This window comes from Notamacropus eugenii, chromosome 4, assembly GCF_028372415.1.
Source record: "Notamacropus eugenii isolate mMacEug1 chromosome 4, mMacEug1.pri_v2, whole genome shotgun sequence".
NCBI classification, from domain to species: Eukaryota; Metazoa; Chordata; class Mammalia; order Diprotodontia; family Macropodidae; genus Notamacropus; species Notamacropus eugenii.
Window position 1 is genome coordinate 51,240,666 of NC_092875.1, and position 19,489 is coordinate 51,260,154.

The window sequence follows — 19,489 nt, forward strand, 5'->3', positions numbered from 1 at the left end:
TTTAAATGACCTTCCATCTACCCTGTAGGTATATATTTTGTATGTGCCCAGTTATGTCCACACTGTCTCCTCCATTAGAAGGTGAGCTCTTCTTGCCTTTCTTTGTATCTTCAGCACTTTGCTCAGTGCCTGGCATGTACTGGGCACTTCAAGAAATACAAATTATGCTGAGTTAAACCAGGAGGTATGTCGTGTAAGCGTTATTATCTACACTTAAGCAATGACTGATGTTTAGTGAGTGACTTTTGCATAAGTGGCAGAGCCTGGACCCGAGATCTTCTAGTCTCAAATGCAATGACCTCCACAGCATACATAACTGCCCTTTTCCCCTGCTTGTCTCTTGCCATCTTATCCATCCTTCAGGGTCTATCACAAACACAACGTCCTTCATGACGCCTTCATAGATCCTTCTAGCCAGTGTGGTTCTAACCCTCACCTGACCGTGGGTCACTTAGAACTCCTCTTGTGCATGTATCATACTTGGTGGAATGAGGTTCTTTGTATTTTATCTCCTCTGCAAGACTGTAAATGCCTTGAGGAGTTTATACTTTGTCTTATTTAAGATCTCTACTCCAACTTGAGTCACGGAGCTTTGCATATAGGAGATGACGTTTTCATTTTTGCTTTTGAATTCCTGAGCATGTAGGAGGCACTTAAGGAATGATTATTGAACTGAACCGAATTAATGAGTGATTCTTGAATAGATAAGATGTCCAGTGGATGATGGGTCAGTAGCCACATCGTGTGTGTAAACAGCAGCATGTAATAATAGTAGACTACAGTGGGGGGCTAGGAAAACCTTGATCTTCTACTTTCTATTTTATTATTAGATACATATAAGATGATTCTTGTATATCAAAGCAAAGTTTCATTTGTTTTATCATTAGCACATAATATTTTAAAAACTTATTTTCAAAAACAAAATCTAGTTGATTTGTTTTTAGATTCCAAGGAGAAGATTGCCTCACAAGTGTTTTACATATCTCATTTGATCTTTGTTATATTTGTTGAAGAAAGTAGAGCAGACATAGGCCAGGAAACAGGCCCAGAGAAGCTCGATGAACTGACTGAGCCCTCCTAGGAGCCCAAGCCCCTGATTCCCAGGCCAGGGTTCTTTCTCCTACAGCAAAAGAAACATTTCCTGTTGTCTAACCAAAAAAGTGAGAAGAAACTGAGCTTCAGTCAGCCAAGCTAAAGGAATCCCCCTTCTTAACATGTTATGAGTTAAAGGCACATCTAAGATAAGGTGAAAAGAGCCTCTTGGATTCTAATGATGCTACTGTTGGCTGATCCTTGAGAAGTCAGTGGCTTGCAGAACAGCGCAACCATCCACAAAGCTACATCCCCCATGAGGGCTTGGCAAGGTTTACAACTTAAGCTAACCTGAGGAAGATGGTATTTGGTCCTCAATCTGCAGAACAAGCCCTGGACAGCTGAGAAGTCCTAGGCTTTGCCCACAAATACTGGCAATTCCACAATTTCCCACCAACAAAAAAACCTGGTGCTCTGAGGTTTGAGGAGAAGGGACAGTCACAGAGCTGAGGATACCAGAACCTGCTCAGTCAGTTTCTCAACTTTCCCTCTCTATGAATTATGAATAGCAAGGTTATTTCCATAGGTGGCAGTGCCTGAACTATCTCTCTGAATCTACTATGACCCTGCTGGAGTTTTGCAAAACAAGAGGTCAAAAGATGTCTCACTGCTGTCCGATCTGAAGAGCCCTTCAGGCCCACATACTTCCAATGGTCTCATTCCTTTAAATTAAACCTATGCCCTGCTATGTTTCACCTAGGCAGTAGCAATTTTTGGATCTCTTTCTTAAATTTCCATAGTCATATTATTATTCTGAATAATTAAAAACCCAGCTTTTATCCTAATGACCCCTGCTTTGATCAAGAGTTTTCACATTCATGTGTTCCTCAAACAAGTCATCAACATCAAGAGTCATCCGGCTTTTCAGAGTGAGACCCAGATGCTTGGTACACACTAATGAGAGAGGATATGGTGCCCATGAGACCCACAAGCCATGAAGGAAATCGTCCTGCCCAGAGGAATCCTGGAGGCAACCAGTGGATGGCATTGGCTAGATCAGCCAAATTGCTAAGAAGGGTTAAAATTTCTGACTTCACCTGAGTTTCAATCATCTTCTTTTGTCTTCTAAAAGATTTGCTGTGAAAGACAGAAAAAGAAAAGGTGCTAAATGCTTAGTTTTTTACTCCACAAGAGTCAAGTCTATGATAGCACATGTCATCGAGGACATAGAAGACAAGGTCACAGAAACAGAATTTTTGAGCTGGGAGGGGCCTCCTCAGAAGCCATCTAATGCAACCTAGACCCAAGAATGACACTCAAGGAGGAGTTAGCTAGCCTTTGTTTGAAAACCCCCTGCCATCTCCAAAAGCTGTCTAGTCTACTCTTGGACCATTCTTAATGGTTAGGAAGCTTTTCCTGTCCCCAGCCTCAGTTGGCCAATTTGCAGCTTCTCCCCATTGCTTCAGAACCTGTCTACACACACACACACACACACACACACACACACACACACACACACACACAGACGTCTCTTAAGTATGAGAAGTCGGCTACTGTCTCCCCTCTAAGCCTTCTCTTCTCCAGGCTCGATGTCCCCAGTTCCTTGAGCTGAGCTTCACAAGGTCCTTCCTGGTCCTCATTGTAGCATATTAGAATCCTTCCTAAAATGGGGCTCCCAGAATGTGGCCTGACCAAAGCAGACTATGGAGGGGAGATAAGCCAATTGTAATTGCATTAATCTGACCTATCTCCAAGGCCCAGGGGAGCTCTGCAGACCACTTGTGTTAAGGGCTGGAGAAAGATGTAAACAAGTCTGAGGTAGTCAAAACAGAAAATGCTTGTGTCCTAAGAAGGAATTCCATAGGGAGGCAGAGTGGTGAAGGAGCATCAGTATTAGCCCAGGAGGCCAGAGACCAAAGGTCATACTCCAAGGCAGAGTGTGAGTGAGTGTGTGTGTGTGTGTGTGTGTGTGTGTGTGTGTGGAAGGTGGGGGGAGTGGGGGAGAAGAGAGAGGCTCTTTGTTGGTAAAGCATCACCGACTTCAAATCCCAACTTAAACGCTTACTGTGTGACTTCATACAGCTCCACCTCTTAGAAGCTCAGTTTACTCTTCTACCTCATGGGGCTAGTGAAGGAAGCATCTGCAAAACATAGGGTCCTAGGGATGTGACCTCATCTGTCTTTTGAAACATTATCATACCTTATATTTATATAAGGCTTTTAACTCTTCACAGTCTTTTCCCAAGAATTATCTTCTTTGGGTGCCATAATGCTATTGTGAGGAGGTTGAAATAGGTATTACTTTCTCTGTTTTACAGATAAGGAAACTGAGATACCGACAAGTTAAAAGATTTCCCCAAATTCACATGTCAAGTTAGTGAGTCAGCATTAGAACCTGAGTCTTTTGGTATTCAACTCTTTTCTCTTTCTAATGTGACCCTGGACATTTTATTATAAAGAAAATAAAATCTTTCCACTGACCTACAGAGATGGCATAGTAACTATGGAAAGAGCCCTAGACTTGGTGTCAGAAGACCTTGTCAAGGTCTGACACTAGCAGTGTCGGTGACTGTAAAGAAGAATAATACTTGATCTTACCAACCTCACAGGAAATTATTTTGTAAACCCTTAAAACACTATATAAAAGAATTTCAAGTATAATTCTGGCATAATCAAGTACTTGGAGTTAGGAAGACTTGAGTTCAAATCCACACTGGACTATGTGGCTAGCAGTAAGACTATGGATGAGTCGTAAGATTTCTCAGGGCCTAACGCAATTCTCTGAGGCTTATTCAACATGCAAGTTGATTCATTCAACCATCCGTTACTTACTAAGCACCTACTATGTATTAGGCATTGTCCTAGCCCTGACCTCAAGAAGTTAGTTGTCTTCCATTCCAGGGGGCTGGGAACAAGGAACAACATATTTATAACCAGAGAGAAACAAGGTCATTTCTGGAGGGGTCAGGAGAAGCTTTCTGTAGGAGACAGACCTTGAGCTGAGCTTTATAAGAAGTTAGAGATTCTATAAGGCATAGGTTAGGAGGGTGTGTATTCCAGGTAAGGACATGGAGATGAGAGATGGACATGGGCATGTACAAGGAAGGCCAAAAAAGTCAGTGTGGCCAGGATGTAAACGTGTAAATGGAAGTAGTATGCAAAGAACTTGTCAAGGAATATTTCAATCAGGAGAAGGGCCTCAAAAGTTAAAGTGAGGCTATTGATCAGAGAAATGCAAATCAAAACAACTCTGAGGTACCACATCACACCTATCAGATTGGCAAACATGACAGAACAGGAAGAAGATAAATGTTGGAGAAGAAGTGGGTGAGATGGAACACTAATGCATTGCTGGTGGAGCTGTGAGATGGAACACTAATGCATTGCTGGTGGAGCTGTGAGCTGATCCAACCATTCTGGAGAGCAACCGAGCAATTTGGAACTATGCCCAAAGGGCTACAAAAATAAGCATACCCTTTGACTCAGCAATATTGCTTCTAGGATGGTATCCCAAAGAGATCATAAAAATGGGAAAGGGTCCCACATGTACAAAAATATTTATAGCAGCACTCTTTGTGGTGGCCAAAAACTGGAAATCAAGGGGATGTCCATCAGTTGGGGAATGGCTGAATAAATTGTGGTATATGAATGTAATGGAATACTATTGTGCCATAAGAAATGATGAACAGGAAGACTTCAGAGAGGCCTGGAAGGAGTTATATGAACTGATGCTGAGTGAAAGGAGCAAAACCAGGAGAATTTTGTACACAGCAACAACCACAGAGTTCGAGGAACTCTTCTGGTAGACAGTCTTTCATACAATGCAAGGACCTAAAAATTCCCAATGGACTTTTGAGGCAAAATGCCTTCCACATCCAGAGAAAGAACTATGGAATTGGATTGCAGAATGAAGCAGACCATTTTCTTTTGTGTTATGTTTTGTTTTGTTTTATGGTTTCTCCCATTCACTTTAATTCTTCTATTCAACATGACGATGGTAAAATTGTATTTAATAGGAATGTATGTGTAGAACCTATATAAGATTGCAAGCCGTCTTGGGGAGGGTGTGGGGAAGGAGAGAAAAAAATCTGGGATATATGGAAGTGATTGTAGAACACTGAAAACAAATAAAATAATTATTTAAAAAAAAAAAGAATAAAGTGAGGCTTGTATTTTCTTCTAGAGGCCAGAGGGAGCCCCAGGACTTCCAGGCAAGTGACTCTGTCAGACCTGGACATCTGTATGGAGGACAGCTGGGGGCAGGAGACCAATTAGGATGCTACTGCATTGAGGCCCTGAATCAGGGTAATGGGCACATGAGCACAAGGAAGGGGCTTTATCTATGGATTGCAGTTTGCCTCAGTGGTGGCAGTGCCCACACAGACAGAATCACAGATCATTGATACATAAATGAGTTAATGGTACTTCCTCATTATAATCACTATTTATTCTGCTATCAATTCAACAAGTATTTATAATAATACTACCACCTCTATAGCATTTTAAGGCTTACAAAGCACTTTCCTCACAATAGCCCTGTAAGTATCTCAACCCCATTTCAGAGATGAAGACATTGAGGCATGGCAGAGTTAGGAGCCCCACTGTGGGCCACACTGACACTAACCACTAAGAAAGCCAAGGTACCAAGTCCAGAGAATTCTGAGCATGATCCCCCCCTGGTGTCAGGCCCTGCCAGCTTACAGGCCAAAGTGTAAAATAACCAAGCTGTATTTTCATTTGGAGTTATGGGCTTCCACAAAGCTCTTTGGATCAGGTACCACTGGTTCTGTGGCTTTGGAGGGGAAGACAGGGGCAGGATACAAAAAGACAGAGCAGCTCAGTGATCTTGAGCAAGTCTCTTCCCTTCTTTGAGCCTCAGATTCCCCCCTGGACAGCCTCAATTTCCCTTCTGCAGAAGGAAGAGACTGGTTTAGATCAGGTATTTTTACCCTGGGGTCCATGAACTTTTTTTTCTTTTTCTTTTTTAATTATTATTTTATTTTCATTGTTCTACAAACACTTCCATATAACTTAGATTTTTTTCCCTCCCTCCCCCTCCTTTCCCCCCTACTTTCCCCCTCCCTCCCTGAGACACCATGCAGTTTTATATAGGTTCTACACATACATTCCTATTAAATACATTTTCACTTTAGTCATGTTGCATAGAAGAATTAAAACGAATGGGAGAAATTATAAAACAAACCAAAACGTAATACAAAAGAAAATGATCTGCTACATTCTGCGATTGAATTCCATAGCTCTTTCTCTGGATGTGGAAGGCATTTTGCCTTAAAAGATCATTGGGAATTTTTTAAGTCCTTGCATTGCAAAGCAGTTCTAAGTCTACCAGAAAAAATCCTCACACACTGTGGTTGTTGCTGTGCACAAAGTTCTCCTGGTTCTGCTCTTTTCACTCAGCATCAGATCATACAAGTCTTTCCTCTCTGAAGTCTTCCTGTTCATCATTTCTTACAGCACAAAAGTAGCCCATTATATTCATATACCACAATTTATTCAGCCATTCCCCCAAGTGATGAGCATCCCCTTGATTTCCAGTTTTTGGCCACCACAAAAAGAGCTGCTATAAATATTTTTGTACATGTGTGTCCCTTTCTCATTTTTATAATCTCTTTGGGATAGAGTCCTAGAAGTGACATTGCTGGGTCAAAGGGTATGCACATTTTTGTATCCATGAACTTTTTTAAAGAAATATTTTGATAACTGTATTTCAGCATAATTGGTTTCCTTTGTAAGCCTGTGTATTTTATTTTGTTCATTTAAAAACCTGATTCTGAGAAGGGCTCCATATGCTTTATGAGACTGACTGCTTGAGGGGCCTAGGACACAGAAAAGATTAAGATGGTCTCTAAAACTCCTTTACAGAACTGATGCTATAGGTTCTGCCAAAAATAATCATGCCCCTCTAGGCCACAGTCTTAGGCAATAATTCAGGCAGTGGTATGCTGGAGCCAGCTTAGGCCAGCTCTTGAGCTGATTGTTAAATGTTCAGAGTGAGGATTTACACCTCAGTAACTGGTAAATGCTACATGTACATCAGGGCCTGGTTTGTTGTTACTTAAGTGATGAAGAAAATATTAATAATAAGTATTAAACTTAAAAGTATGTTGTATGAGCTCTTCCCCTGCTCTGGATCTGGTTGTTAAACATTTAACAGAATATGACTGAATTCAGAAATTACTAATGCTTCTCATTATGAAACGAAAACAATAGGAAAACCAATTCTATCAACTTCTCTTTCAGATAACTAGGATGATTTGCTAATCATCCCATTCCTCTTGTGTTGCCTCCTACTTAAAATGAAAATTAGTTGATGTAATTGAACTATGATCCAATTTTCCTAGGAGAGAAAGAATATGAAAGGGGATGAAGCCATACCTAACAGATTTTCCTGTAGGATTTCTTAATTTCCTTCTCAGATTCACTATAATCTTCAGTGATCTGAAAAAAAAAGAAAAACTATTGGGAAAAACATACACGGTGGGTGGGTGGTTGCCTTGTCTATCCGTCAAAGAAGCAGGGAAGACCAGAGGATTTAGATCTAAGGACTGCAGAGAGCAGAGGTCATCCAACCCCTCATTTCAGAGGGGCCCATAAAACAGAAGTGACTTGCCTAAAGTCACACAGGTATCAAGTAGCTGAGCCAGGATTTAAACCCAGATCCTCTGCTTCCAAAAGATAATCTCTGAAGACTGTAAGCAGAGACTGAAACCAAAAAACATCCATTTGCACATCTTACAAAGCAGAATACTGGTTATTTTCATATTTGATTTGCTGCTGAAGGCAAGGGCTGCTCTTGAGAAACTCTTCGGATCTTTATGAAGTGATTTTTTTTTTGGTCCTTTTATTATAATGGCCTTCTGGGAGAGCCCCCAACAAATAAGGTAACTCACTAAAAATTACTCCAGAATTAAAACAAAGACTTTTACTTTTAAATAAGGCTTTAAAGCTTTCTAAACAGCTAATTATCCAAACAAGGTAATTACTAGAAGTCTAGAAAGGGAAATGTCTTTTCTCCCACTAGTGTTCTGCAGCAAGGAATTTTAAAATGCATTTAGCACCTCTGAAAGCATTAAGAAATTTGCAAAGAAAATGCTGCTTTGAAGTTCTCTGGATACTGAAGCTTTTGGATGAATTCAACATACAAGTAAACACCTGACAGTCTTATTTAGGCATTTTTGCTAAGAATATAGCAGGACACCAGATATTTTTCTGCAGGAGCTTATCTCCCTTAGAAACAACAAGAGCAGCCAGCTTCTCTGGAATTATTTCTCCTTCCTGAGGTCAGAGCAGAAAAGGTCTGATTTCGTCATGAATAGAGAAAAGAAGGCCAAGGACGTACAAACTCCCTAAGGAGCAGGCTGAGAAGAGAGACTGCAGCTAAAGCCCTACTCAGATGACGGTGCCTGGCCCCAGGCACCTGGACACTCTTGACCAATAGAAAGAGGGTTTCTTAGTTCACATGGCTCATATGTCACCAGTAGCCTCATCCACTTGGGCTGTCAGCTCAAGTGTTTCTTTGTTTGGTGGAACCATTAGAGAAATCTCTGAACTAAAGTCACATGTTTCCTCCTGGAGATTAACTCAAATTGGAGCAGGCAAATAATTCAATCTTTTCACTCACCGTACAATTCCTAGGAGAAGTGAAAGGCCCCAAAGGGCTGTACTTAGTATCCACCACCTGGTAGAGTTGATGTGAATAATCTTAGCATCAGCAGCCCAGGCAACGTGCTCACAAGGGTAATAGAGCTGATCAGCAAGGTTATTGATGACAGACAGGCAGCGGATGATAGTATCTTCCTCCTGCAGAGAGACACAGATGGAAGGAATGAAAAGAGGGGGTGGGGAGGAGAGGAGGAGGAGGAAAAGAGGGGAGGGGAGAAGGGAAGAAAGGAGGAGAAGGGAAAGGAGAAGAGAGGAGAGGAGGGCGGGGGAGGGGAGGTCAGTGGTCACCACTGGGCTTTCTAACCTCCCTGGCACACTCTATGGTTAACTCAGCGACTTCACTAGGCCATGCTCCTTCCCTGCCAACTCTCCAGGCCAAACAGCTCCAGCAAAAAGAGCAAACGCATGCAGAGTCTTTCTGACAATAGAAACAGCGCATTCGTTATGAAGACAACAGCTGGCTTTTGCCATGTGTTGCAGCTGCAGCTAATTCTCCCTCCGGAATTGTTTCTGCACAAACCCCATGCTTCAGAGCAGTGTGCTACTGAGTGGGTCCACTTAGCCCTCCCCCTTGTACTAGAAGGCCCTGCTGTGCCCAGCCCTCAGGATGAAGCAGGAGTTCATGAACTGTGCAGCCTGGCATCTAAGGCCCCACCCTAGCTGGTGGCCTCTTTCCTCCTGCCCCCTTACCACCCTCCTGCTCCAGCCTGGCAGCTTATGCTCCCTGTCTTAACAAAGCACCTCAGAATGGGCTGAATGAGGGTGGCAGCCCTAGGAAAAGGAAGGAGGGGATGGACACAAGAAACATTGTGGAAGTAAAATGGACAGGGCTCAGCAACTGATTGGATGTGAAGAAGGACAGGATGCACGTTGCAGCCTCCAACACCTCCTCTTCCCCACCAAAGCCTGGGCATGTGTTGAAGCTCAGCTCAAGCCACCCCTCCTTCCAGAGCCTTTCCACCACTACCTCAGGCCGCAGGGATCACTTCCTCATCTGAACTTCTGGAGTACTTGTGGGCTTTCCCACTCCTCTGGCTTTCAGCCTGGGCTGCTGTCTTCCGTGGTCAGAGCATGGGGGCACCCCTAGATCTGGAAAGGTTGGGGAAATGTCTTCCTTCTAACATATAGGAGGTTGGTCAGTGGCAAGGGAAACCGCACCCCCCTACCCCCACCCCACTGGGCTAAGAAATGATATAAAACATCCACCTACTGTGTAACTAAAAAGACATTGGGTTGTGATCTCCTTTACTGTGATGTGATATGCAGCAATATTGTTTGGGGAGGGGGGACTAATAAACTATGATCTATTTAGAAAATCAGTCTCCAAAATGCAACCAGGAAGACTGCTCCTCAGATTTCCTTGGGAAAGAATGCCTGGAATGTACCTGGTGGGAAAGAAGGCTGTCTTCTATTCAACTGTGTTGTGACTTGTCCTAGGGAATGGTGCCTTAGCAGAAGGGTGAGATCTGCATGGAGTCTAGAAAAGGGAGGCCAAAGAGAAAGAGGGGGTGTCACTGCATCCCTGACACTATCCATAGAAGAGTACATTCAGACTCTAGGTGGCCAGGATCAATTATCTGGGGAGATATTCTCCTAGAAGAGTAGAGGGCTCAAAGAAATTTTCCCAAGGACATGCAAGGCCCTCTGCTCTGATTTCATACACATCTAGCACTTTCTGATTTTGTGGCTGGATTTCAGGGATGGCCTTACCTACCAGGAGAAAAGGTACTAAGCAGATAGCTGTGACCAGTTGTCTTGTAAGGCACAGCTCTTGTGAACTCATCACTACCACTCATGGGATCAAAGACTTGGAGCTAGAAGCGACCAGAAGAGGTCATCTAGGCTGTAACAACTAGGAAATTTTCAACTTGCCTTAATGAAAATGTCATTCTTCAAAAGGTAATGTGGGCCTGCTTCTAACAAACACAGAAGACCTGACTATGTCACTTCTGTGCTGAAAAATCCTGTGACTTCCTTCTCTCTCCCAACTAAAGTTCAAAGCCCTTTGACTGTTATTCGAGATCCTCCACACTCTGGTGCCATCCTACATTTCCTGACTTCTCCTACTGTTACCCTCCAACAAAACTGCATTATTCCCTGGCTTGTACATTTCCATCCATGTACCTTTAGTTTACAGTAGTCCTGTTGCCTAGAGCAAGGGGTCTTAATTATTTTTTTTTTTTGGTTGTTTTATGGATTGTTTTGGCAGCCTGGTAAAACCCGTGGACACCTTTTCAAAATAATGTTCTTAAATGCATTAAAAATTCACAAGATTACAAAAGAAACCAATGTGACAGCAATCAAAATAGGATCTTTTGCTGTTTTTGTCTTAGTATAGTCAAGTGCCTCTGACTGAATCTTGCCTTTATCAATCAAGAGTCTTTACTAGGAGTAAAGTACAGAAACAAGTTTCTTTAAGTAGAAACAGTATATGTACTTGTATTGTTAATTATTTTAATGTGATTAAAGATCTTTTCCCATCCATTAATGGGCCTGGGGAGTTTAATTAGGGAAGATCTGTGGGAAGGACCAAGCCTTTTGTTAATGAAGCACTGGTTCTCAAAGGCTGTGACTTCTCTGGCTCTAAAAACAATACAAATATGCTGAGCTGAGGTTTTATTTTGGGGCTTAGTTTTTGGTAAGAAGGTTTGAGTGCTAGATGAGGACTCTGGGAAGCTGGTAAGGAGGCCCCTAGCTTTGAGAACCCAGATGTCGGGCTTCCCTCTCTAGTAACTATGGTCAGACAGTTGAGGTCCAATTGTCTGTTGAATTCAGGCAGAGGAAGCCATGTCTGTTGGTCTTTTGATTTCTCTGTATTTTCTTTGAAGTTCAGGGTGCTGACTCAACTGAACTAGGTGCTTGGTTACAGGAATAATACATCTGCTTGATTAAAATGATTAGCCCCCTGAAAGTTGCTTCCTTTTATGAATGCACATATAAGAACCTGTGATAGTAGGCTCCCTGTATATGCTGGGGTGCTTACTGCTATAACCAATTACACTGAAGAAATACAGTTAACAAAATCTGTTTTTGAAAACAAGTTCATAAACTCCAAGGTAAAACACTTGGCTTTGAGGGGGTTCTCTCCTCATTTTTACCTGTTGGACTCATACCCATTCTCAAAAAACCAACTCAAAAGCCACTTATTCCATGAAGCCTTAGCACTTGTATCTAATACATACTTAGTGTAATGTTGTTCAAAAGTTATCTATATTTGCATCCTTATTTTTCCACTAGAATAAAATCGAAGTATATAGCACAGTGCTCTGTAAAGAGATATAGTAGATGTCAAATAAATGTTTGCTGAACTGAATAATTTTGATTAATAAATGTTTGATGACTGATCAGTCTCTCTCCAGTTTCATCAGTCTGAATCAGTTCTCTAGAGAAGAATCAGATCAGATCTCCCCATCCTTAACACAAAAAAATGTTCCTCTTACCTTTCCAGCCACTCAAACTATCCTTCTTTATCTCCCTTCCCTTTCATTGCTAAACTCCTAGAAAAAGGAACCTACACCCCTTCCTGCCTCCACTTCCTCATCATTCATTCATAGCTAAACCACTTTCAATCTGGCTTGGCAGAAACTGTTCTCTCAAAAGTCACCATAATCTTTCACTATTTTTTAAACCTTATTCTTACTCCCATCTTTTGTTTTTACATCACATTCATTGCCACTTCTTACCCAGTGAGCCATCCTTTGAAACAAAGATTTTAAAGGAAAGAGAAAAGAAAACCAGATGAGCAAAGGCCAACCACCAGCTTTGCTTGACTGTGGGACCAATATCCCCTACCTGCAGCCCATTTTCCTACCTCTTCTCCAGGAGTCACACTTTGTCATTATAATTACAGCACTCTCTTTCTTTTTTTTCTGTTCCTTCCCTTTAGATTACTACAATCATTGTGCCACTTCTTTCTTTGTTATCGCTCTCCTAGATATCACTACCTATGTCTTCCCGTGCTTCTTTGAATTCTGTGTTTTTTATTTATTATTTCTTATGGTCCAGTAATAGTCCATTACATGATTAATGTACCACAATCTATTTAGCAACGCCCCCATCAATAAGCATCTATGATTTCCAGTTGCTGTGTTTTTTAATCAATCATATGATTTCTTTGGTAGGAACTGGTCAGGAATCCCCCTCTACCAAGGCAAATCCCTCCCTACTTAGGGTTAGGGTTAGTCTTAAGGCAGAGTTTCTGAATTTTTTTTTGTGGCTTGGGCCCCTCTGGCAGTCCGGTGAAGCCTATGGATGGAACTTTTCTCAAAATCATGTTTAAAAAAAATACATAGGATGACAAGGGAAACAATTCTATTGAAATTCACTTATCAAAATATTAACAAGTTCACAGACTGCAGGTTAAGAACTGATCTTAGAGAATTGCCTGGGGCTCTAGGAGGTAAGATGACTTGTCCACAGTCACAAAGCCTGTGTGTGTTAGGGATGGACCAGGAACCCAGGTCTTGCTGACTCTGAAGCCAGCTACAGCCTAATGCCCACATGCACTACACCCTCCTGCATCTCAGCTTTCCACTGCTCTGCTACCTCAGAAGTGCTACTATGAATATTTTGGTCTATGTAAAAACCTTTATGTCTTTGACACCCTTAGGATAACCAATGTCTAACAACGGACCTATGGGACAAAGAAAATGACATTTTGGTCACCTTTTTTGCCTAATTCTTAGTACTTTCCTTATATCACTGACATCCTAGTAAACCTGAGCCTTTTTTCAACCACCCTCTGCCCCGATGGAGTATTCTACACTCCACACCCCTTCTTCCTGGATACACTCTTTTTTTTAGTCAATTGCAAGGATCACAGGTCTAGAACTAGAAGGCACTTCAGCAGCCTCGTAGTCCAACACCTCATTTTACTGATGAAGGAACTGAGATCTAGAGAAAGGCAGTAACTTGTCTGGCCACACAGAGAGTAAGTGACAGCACTAGAATCTCAGCCCAGGCTCTCTGATGCCAGGCCACCTTCCCTGGTTCTCTTTCTCCTGTCTTTGGGCTCCTCCACACATCATCCTTCTTCTTCTGGTGTTCTCTCTGGTATTCTGGTGTTCTCCTGTGCTTTATCAGAGGCCCCCTTTTTCTTCTTTCTCTTTCCTCTATGCTGGTGATCTCATTCACTTCCACAGAATCCATCATCAACCCTTAGCAAATGATTCCCAGATCCACACAGAGAGCCGAGTTTTGCCTCTGAATTCAGTCCTGCACCTCCAGCTCTACCCAGGTATACTCACAGCCCCTCCAATCCACATCCAAACTGAACTCATCATCTTCTCCCCATACTTGACCCTTCACCCATTTGCCCTAGTTTTGTGGATGACATCATCATTCTTATCATCTGTGCTCAAAACCTGAGCAATATGACTTTTCCTATGCCTTCATGCCCCACCCCCAAATCTAATCAGTTGCTAAGTTCTGTTGATTCTAACACCACCATTTCTCCCATCTGCCAATCAACTACCCTTTATTCAGCACCTGCTACATGCAGACACTATCATCTTTTCTCCATCTATACCATACTTACACCATCCTAGCCCAGGCCCTATTTCATTTCTTATTTACGCTGCTTTACCAGATTATAACTGACTTTCCTGTCTCCAATTTATCCTTCACACAGATGTCACAATAACTCTTCTAAGGTCTAACCTTCTCTGCCAAGAAAACCTTTGGTGGTTCCCTGTTGCACACAGCTAAGATACAGCCTCATACAGTCCCATTAGTGTGGCGTTTACCATCCCTCCTTCTTCTCTTTCTGTCTTCCAAACTAAAACCACATACACACCCATCCTCAACAACCTGGCCTGAGCTGATCTACCAGCTCCTCCTGAGCTTGATGTGCCAGTGCAGTCAGACAAGCCTTCCCCTGGCCCTATGATGCCCTTGCTCTCCACCACTTCCTTTCAGTGTCTGCCTTTTCTTCGAGGCTTAGTTCAGTTGCCAGCTCCTTAGTGAAGCCCTCTTCCAGTTTTTCTAGAGTAGTGTGCCTGAAGCTCTCCTCTGTCCTCTGCATGCACTCCCTGCATTCACTCACAGGGAGCCATATATATACAGCATCTGCCCTGCTCCTCAAATGCAAAAACTGTGTTACTTGCTATCTTTGCATTTCTGACACCTTGCATATAGAGGGCTAAGACCTTGGATGTGGTGACAGGAAACTCCCTGATGAAAAAAAATCCCTCTAACCATACAGATTGGCACCTGTACTTTTCTGCAGCCTACAGGCTCAGAAAATTGCTGACTTGCTCAAAGTCAAACAGTCAGTCAGAGTCAGCGATAGGATTTGAACTTAGTTCTTCCTGACTTGGAGGGCAGCTCTATATCCATTAGGCTACACTACTTTGAATATACCAAAAGTTTAATAAATGTCTGTTAAATTGAATTCCTGAGCCTGAAGAGGGCACCAAATGTCATTTGACCCTACCAAGACACAGTCTCTAAAAAAGGACCCATCAGACACTGCTACTGTCTTTTATAGCTTATATTCTTTTTTCAAAAAAAAAAAAAGAAAAAGAATTGTCTCCTAAAATCCCCTGTAATGCAAACGTGTGGCCAATAACTAGAGATAATTCCTTATGAAGCCACTCTATAGAGCCTTCTGCTGCTAACTATAACCATAGAAGACAGGAAGAACCTGGGCCTGAGGGAATGAGTCATATTTTAGGAAGTGTACTGAGGAAAAATGCCAAACACAATAACTGTAATGACTAATCCTGGTTCTAGAGAAAGGTAGGAGTGAGTATGAGCTTGGAATGTTGCACACAGATGTGGTCACTGGGTTGGTTAGCCCTGGCCAACTATTTTTTTATTGTTACATGGGAGGGCTAAAAGGGATGAGTGGGAGGCTATATCCAAAAATGTCTATGATATAAAAACAAATATGCCAATAAAACTTTAGAAGAATTTGCCCTTGCGCAAAATTATTTTAGATGAGACATTACCAAGTTTAAACAAGTCCATGGGAGGATGACCATACTAATAAGGGGACTTAAAACCATGCCATGGAAGAATCTGAGAAAGCATAAGATTATAGAACTCAAGTTGACACCTTAGAGGTAATCTTGGTTATATTTTTCTGTGTCTAACTGGATTGAGATATCCAATGGAATGTGAGCTTCTATGTCTCACTAAACGGTAATATCCAATAAAATGTGAGTTCTGCAAGGGAAGGGACCATATCTTGTAGTTTTCTGTCCCCTCTGTAGCAATCAACATAGGACTCTTCATTACCACCAGGTAGTGAATGCTTTAGACTTGGAAGGACCGTTAAAGGTCATCTAGTCCAATCCCTTCATTTTATAAATGAGAAAACTGGGGCCCGGTGATCTGAAGTCACTCGCACAAGGTCACACTGGAAATGGCTGAGATAGGTTTCAGAGGTGGACCCTTTGACTCCTTATCTGGTGTTCACTTTTCTCTACCACCATGGCAGGCTTCTAGGATTTAAAGCTGAAAGTGATTTCAAACACTATACTCCTTCATGGTAAATAATTTATCTCTAACAAGGTACTTCCAGGGTCCACAGGGCAATTCGTTTGTCATAGTTCACTCATTCCATGATCCTTATGTTTACCCTATTCCCAAAGGAACAAGTAATATTACAAGCTCTTGTAAGAACCAAGAGTGGTTTTAAGCAGCCTCCTTAACGATGAGAGTCTTCTGATCAGGCCATATCTAAAACACTGTTTCTACAAAATAGTTCTGATGTGGTTACCTTTGCACCCAGGCCATACTGCTTGCTGTATGCAAGCATAGCCAGGTCATCAAACAACCGCAAGACGGTCCTGCAGTGGCTGAGCTGTGCAGAAATCACCAGAAGCCTCTTCCCTACTTCAGACCTGACAGAAGATTGCTCAGCCAGGAGCCCACCAATCAGCTGACAGCCATAGCTCAAGGTCCTAACCTGTAGCAAAGCAGAGGCAGCAAGCATGAGAAAGTGGGGCATCGATTTATGGTTTATCTGTAGCAGCCAACTATCACTTTTTGTCACTAACCTGGTTTTAAGGTACATACTATATGTTGGTCTTCTGTTCCCAACCAGACAACAAACACCATTTCAACGCAGTATTTCATTTCTCTCTACCAGAATGGCTAGCATAATGCTGGGCACATCGTATTTGCTAAATAGTATAACAATAAAATGTTGAAAATTCATTTTTCAAATATGATCATTCATGCTATCATGTGATAAAACCCCTAGCTGGTATTAGTAATGGGTGACAAGACTGAACTAATGAATTTTGAATTTAAAAAGTAGAAATTCAAAATGGTGGAACTGTATCTGAGGATAAAGCAACATAGGTCATTGCTCTGTGTTACTGGAAAGTGGAAAATGTGACTTTGGTGGCCTGGGAAACACTGGAAATATGAATTTGAAACCAACCCCTAGGAGAAAGAACTACTTCAGTGTTACTTGAGAAGTGTGAACCAGAGGATATCTGTATGCTCACTTATCTGGAAGATGGGTAGGATAAAAAAGAAGTAGAGAAACAAAAAAAGCACTTTGTAGCGATCTGTATAGCATACGAAGCTCAAAAATGGCCAGGAAACAAATGGTAAACGTTTTGGAGCTTTCTTAGGTACATAAATAGTCTAGAACTCCCTTGATATGTAAATATGTCAGTCCCTCAAGTGCATAGCACAATTCTCCAAAATGATTTGTACTTCACTGCAAGATGGAGTCTTGTTACCTTCACCTACAGTATCAGTGACTCTTTTTCTCTCCCTCACTGCCACAAAATTATATAACTGATAAAAGACTAGGCCTTTGCTAAAGCTTTAAGTTAAATATTTCATGATACATGGTACAAAAGTAGGCAGCACTTTATGGAGGGCAGAGACTTGGCTAGGGAGCCAAGAGGCATGAATTCTAATCAACCTTCTCCTAAAGAGGAAGCTACCAGTTTTTAAATCTAAAAACACCACTTTATAACCATTAAATTCAGGACAAGTACCACTGATCTTTTAGAGAAAAAATACATTTTTAGTTTAGATCATGGCCTATTCATCTACTAAAGAGCAAGTTTCATCAAAGCAGCAGCCTGTGTCTTATCTTTGTGTCCTACATACTGCGTTGGAGTATAGCCCTGCATATAGCAGTGATAAGGACAGCAGCAGCAGGGACAGACTGGCCTCGTGATTTCGTGGCTAAACAAAACTCTACTAATGCAGGTCTGCATCACCTCTGCACCGTCAAAGTTTTAAAAAATTATCTACGGAACTGAAAAATTAAGTGGTTTGCATGGAGTCACATAGTATGTCAGAGAGGTACAGTACCAGAAAGGCCTGGGTTCAAGTCTCACATGCAGCAGATATATAATGGCCCCTCATCAGCACAATCCTTGTAACCTTCATTTAAATAGAGATGTATAGAGCCACAAGAAAACTTAAAATTGTCTAGTTCTAGTCAACCTCCTCCTAAAGAGAAAGCTACCAATTAAACTAAAATCATAGATTTAGAGCTCAAAAGGATGTTACAAATAATCTCTTCTTATTGATTCATTTTACAGATGAGGAAACTGAGGCCCAGAGAATTGGTTAACCCAAGGTCACCGAAATATTGACTTGCAGAGCTAGGATTCGAATGACAATATGGTTTGGTGAAATGGAAAGCAGACCGGAATTGGATTTCAGAGGTCCTGTATTCAAACCCTGCCTTCCCCACTTAAAATATCACTTTAAGTTTGAGGTCCCTTACTTCTCTGGGTCCTCGCCTACTTCCTCTATACAATGAGGAGGCTGGACCAAACAGCCTCCAACATTCCTTCCAATTCTAAGCCTGTAACCAGTGACCCTAGAAGTGGAAGGGACAAGAGATCATCCAGTCCAGCGGACCTTATCCTTTTGCATCATGGATCTTTCAGACAGTCTATTGAAGAATAACGTTTTTAAACGAATTTTTAAAGCCATATAATTACAAAAGAAACTAAATAGGTTGGATAAGTTCTCAAAATATTTAAAAGAAAAACCAAGTTTATGGACTCTGAGGTAAAAGCCCATGATCTGGTCCAACTCCATTCCACCAAATGCAGCCCAGACTCGTGGAGGGGCATCTAGGATTCTGACTTGAGTTCCAGAGGGCAGGGGCTGCCTTTTACTTTGTCTTTAGATCCCGGCGCTTTGAACAATTCGGGCATACAGCTGGGGCTTAATGAATGTTTGTGGTCTGGACATTGGTTGTCCAGGGTGCTCTGGCCCCAGATCCTGGACTCCTTCTGCTATACCAGGAATCCCGGTCCTGGGAGCGCCCTTCACATTTTAACCGCACCGACGACTCAAGGAGCAGGTGGGGAAACTGAGGCCCCAAGACCAAGGGTGTTTTATCGAGGTCCTGCCTCAGAGCTTGGCAGGGGCGGGGGGTCGGCGCCCACGTCCTCTCCGTTCCCAGAGGCCTTAGGGGCAGAAGGGCGGTAAGAGCCCCACCCCTTCCCCCGGGGGGCTTCGCCGCTTCTGTCCAGGGACACCCCGCCCACGGAGCCCGGGGCCCACAGGAAGGGCCGGGCTGACCCTCGGGAACGAGGAGGAGGCGGCCACGGCGAGAAGCCCGCGGCCCCGCCGCCCTCCCCCGCCTCCGAGGTCCGGTCCCAGCCCGCCCGGGGCCTCACCAAGCGGTCCCGGCCTCTATAGGACTCCAGCGAAGACACTAGGCCGCTGAGCGCCGCCATGGCAACCCTTCCGGGCCGGATGTGGTGACGTCAGCACGCTGCGTGTGGGCGGGGCTTGCGAGTCATTCACAAGGCCCCGCCCCGTGTAGCTTTCTGGCCAG

General features: G+C 42.7%; 1 protein-coding gene across 1 annotated transcript; it reads right to left on the reverse strand.

The window, feature by feature from the left end:
- Window positions 1-800: 800 nt before the first annotated feature.
- Window positions 801-19,436, reverse strand: PEX11G (peroxisomal biogenesis factor 11 gamma). Its single transcript, XM_072600848.1, has 5 exons — window positions 19,329-19,436; window positions 16,439-16,627; window positions 8,675-8,853; window positions 7,429-7,491; window positions 801-2,169 (listed from the first exon to the last, which is right to left on the reverse strand). Exons 1-5 carry the CDS (start codon window positions 19,386-19,388, stop codon window positions 1,938-1,940), a joined length of 723 nt encoding a protein of 240 aa, XP_072456949.1. The 5' UTR covers window positions 19,389-19,436; the 3' UTR covers window positions 801-1,937.
- Between the last annotated feature and the right edge of the window lie 53 nt (window positions 19,437-19,489).

Excerpts from the sequence above, each read along its gene's own strand:
- PEX11G (XM_072600848.1), bottom strand. The coding sequence starts at position 19,388 with ATGGCGGCGCTCAGCGGCCTAGTGTCTTCGCTGGAGTCCTATAGAGGC. Across the intron at positions 16,628-19,328 it reads ATAGAGGCCGGGACCGCTTG|GTTAGGACCTTGAGCTATGG; the intron begins GTGAGGCCCCGG and ends GCTTTGCTACAG. Across the intron at positions 7,492-8,674 it reads CTTCTCCTAGGAATTGTACG|ATCACTGAAGATTATAGTGA; the intron begins GTGAGTGAAAAG and ends TTTTTTTTTCAG.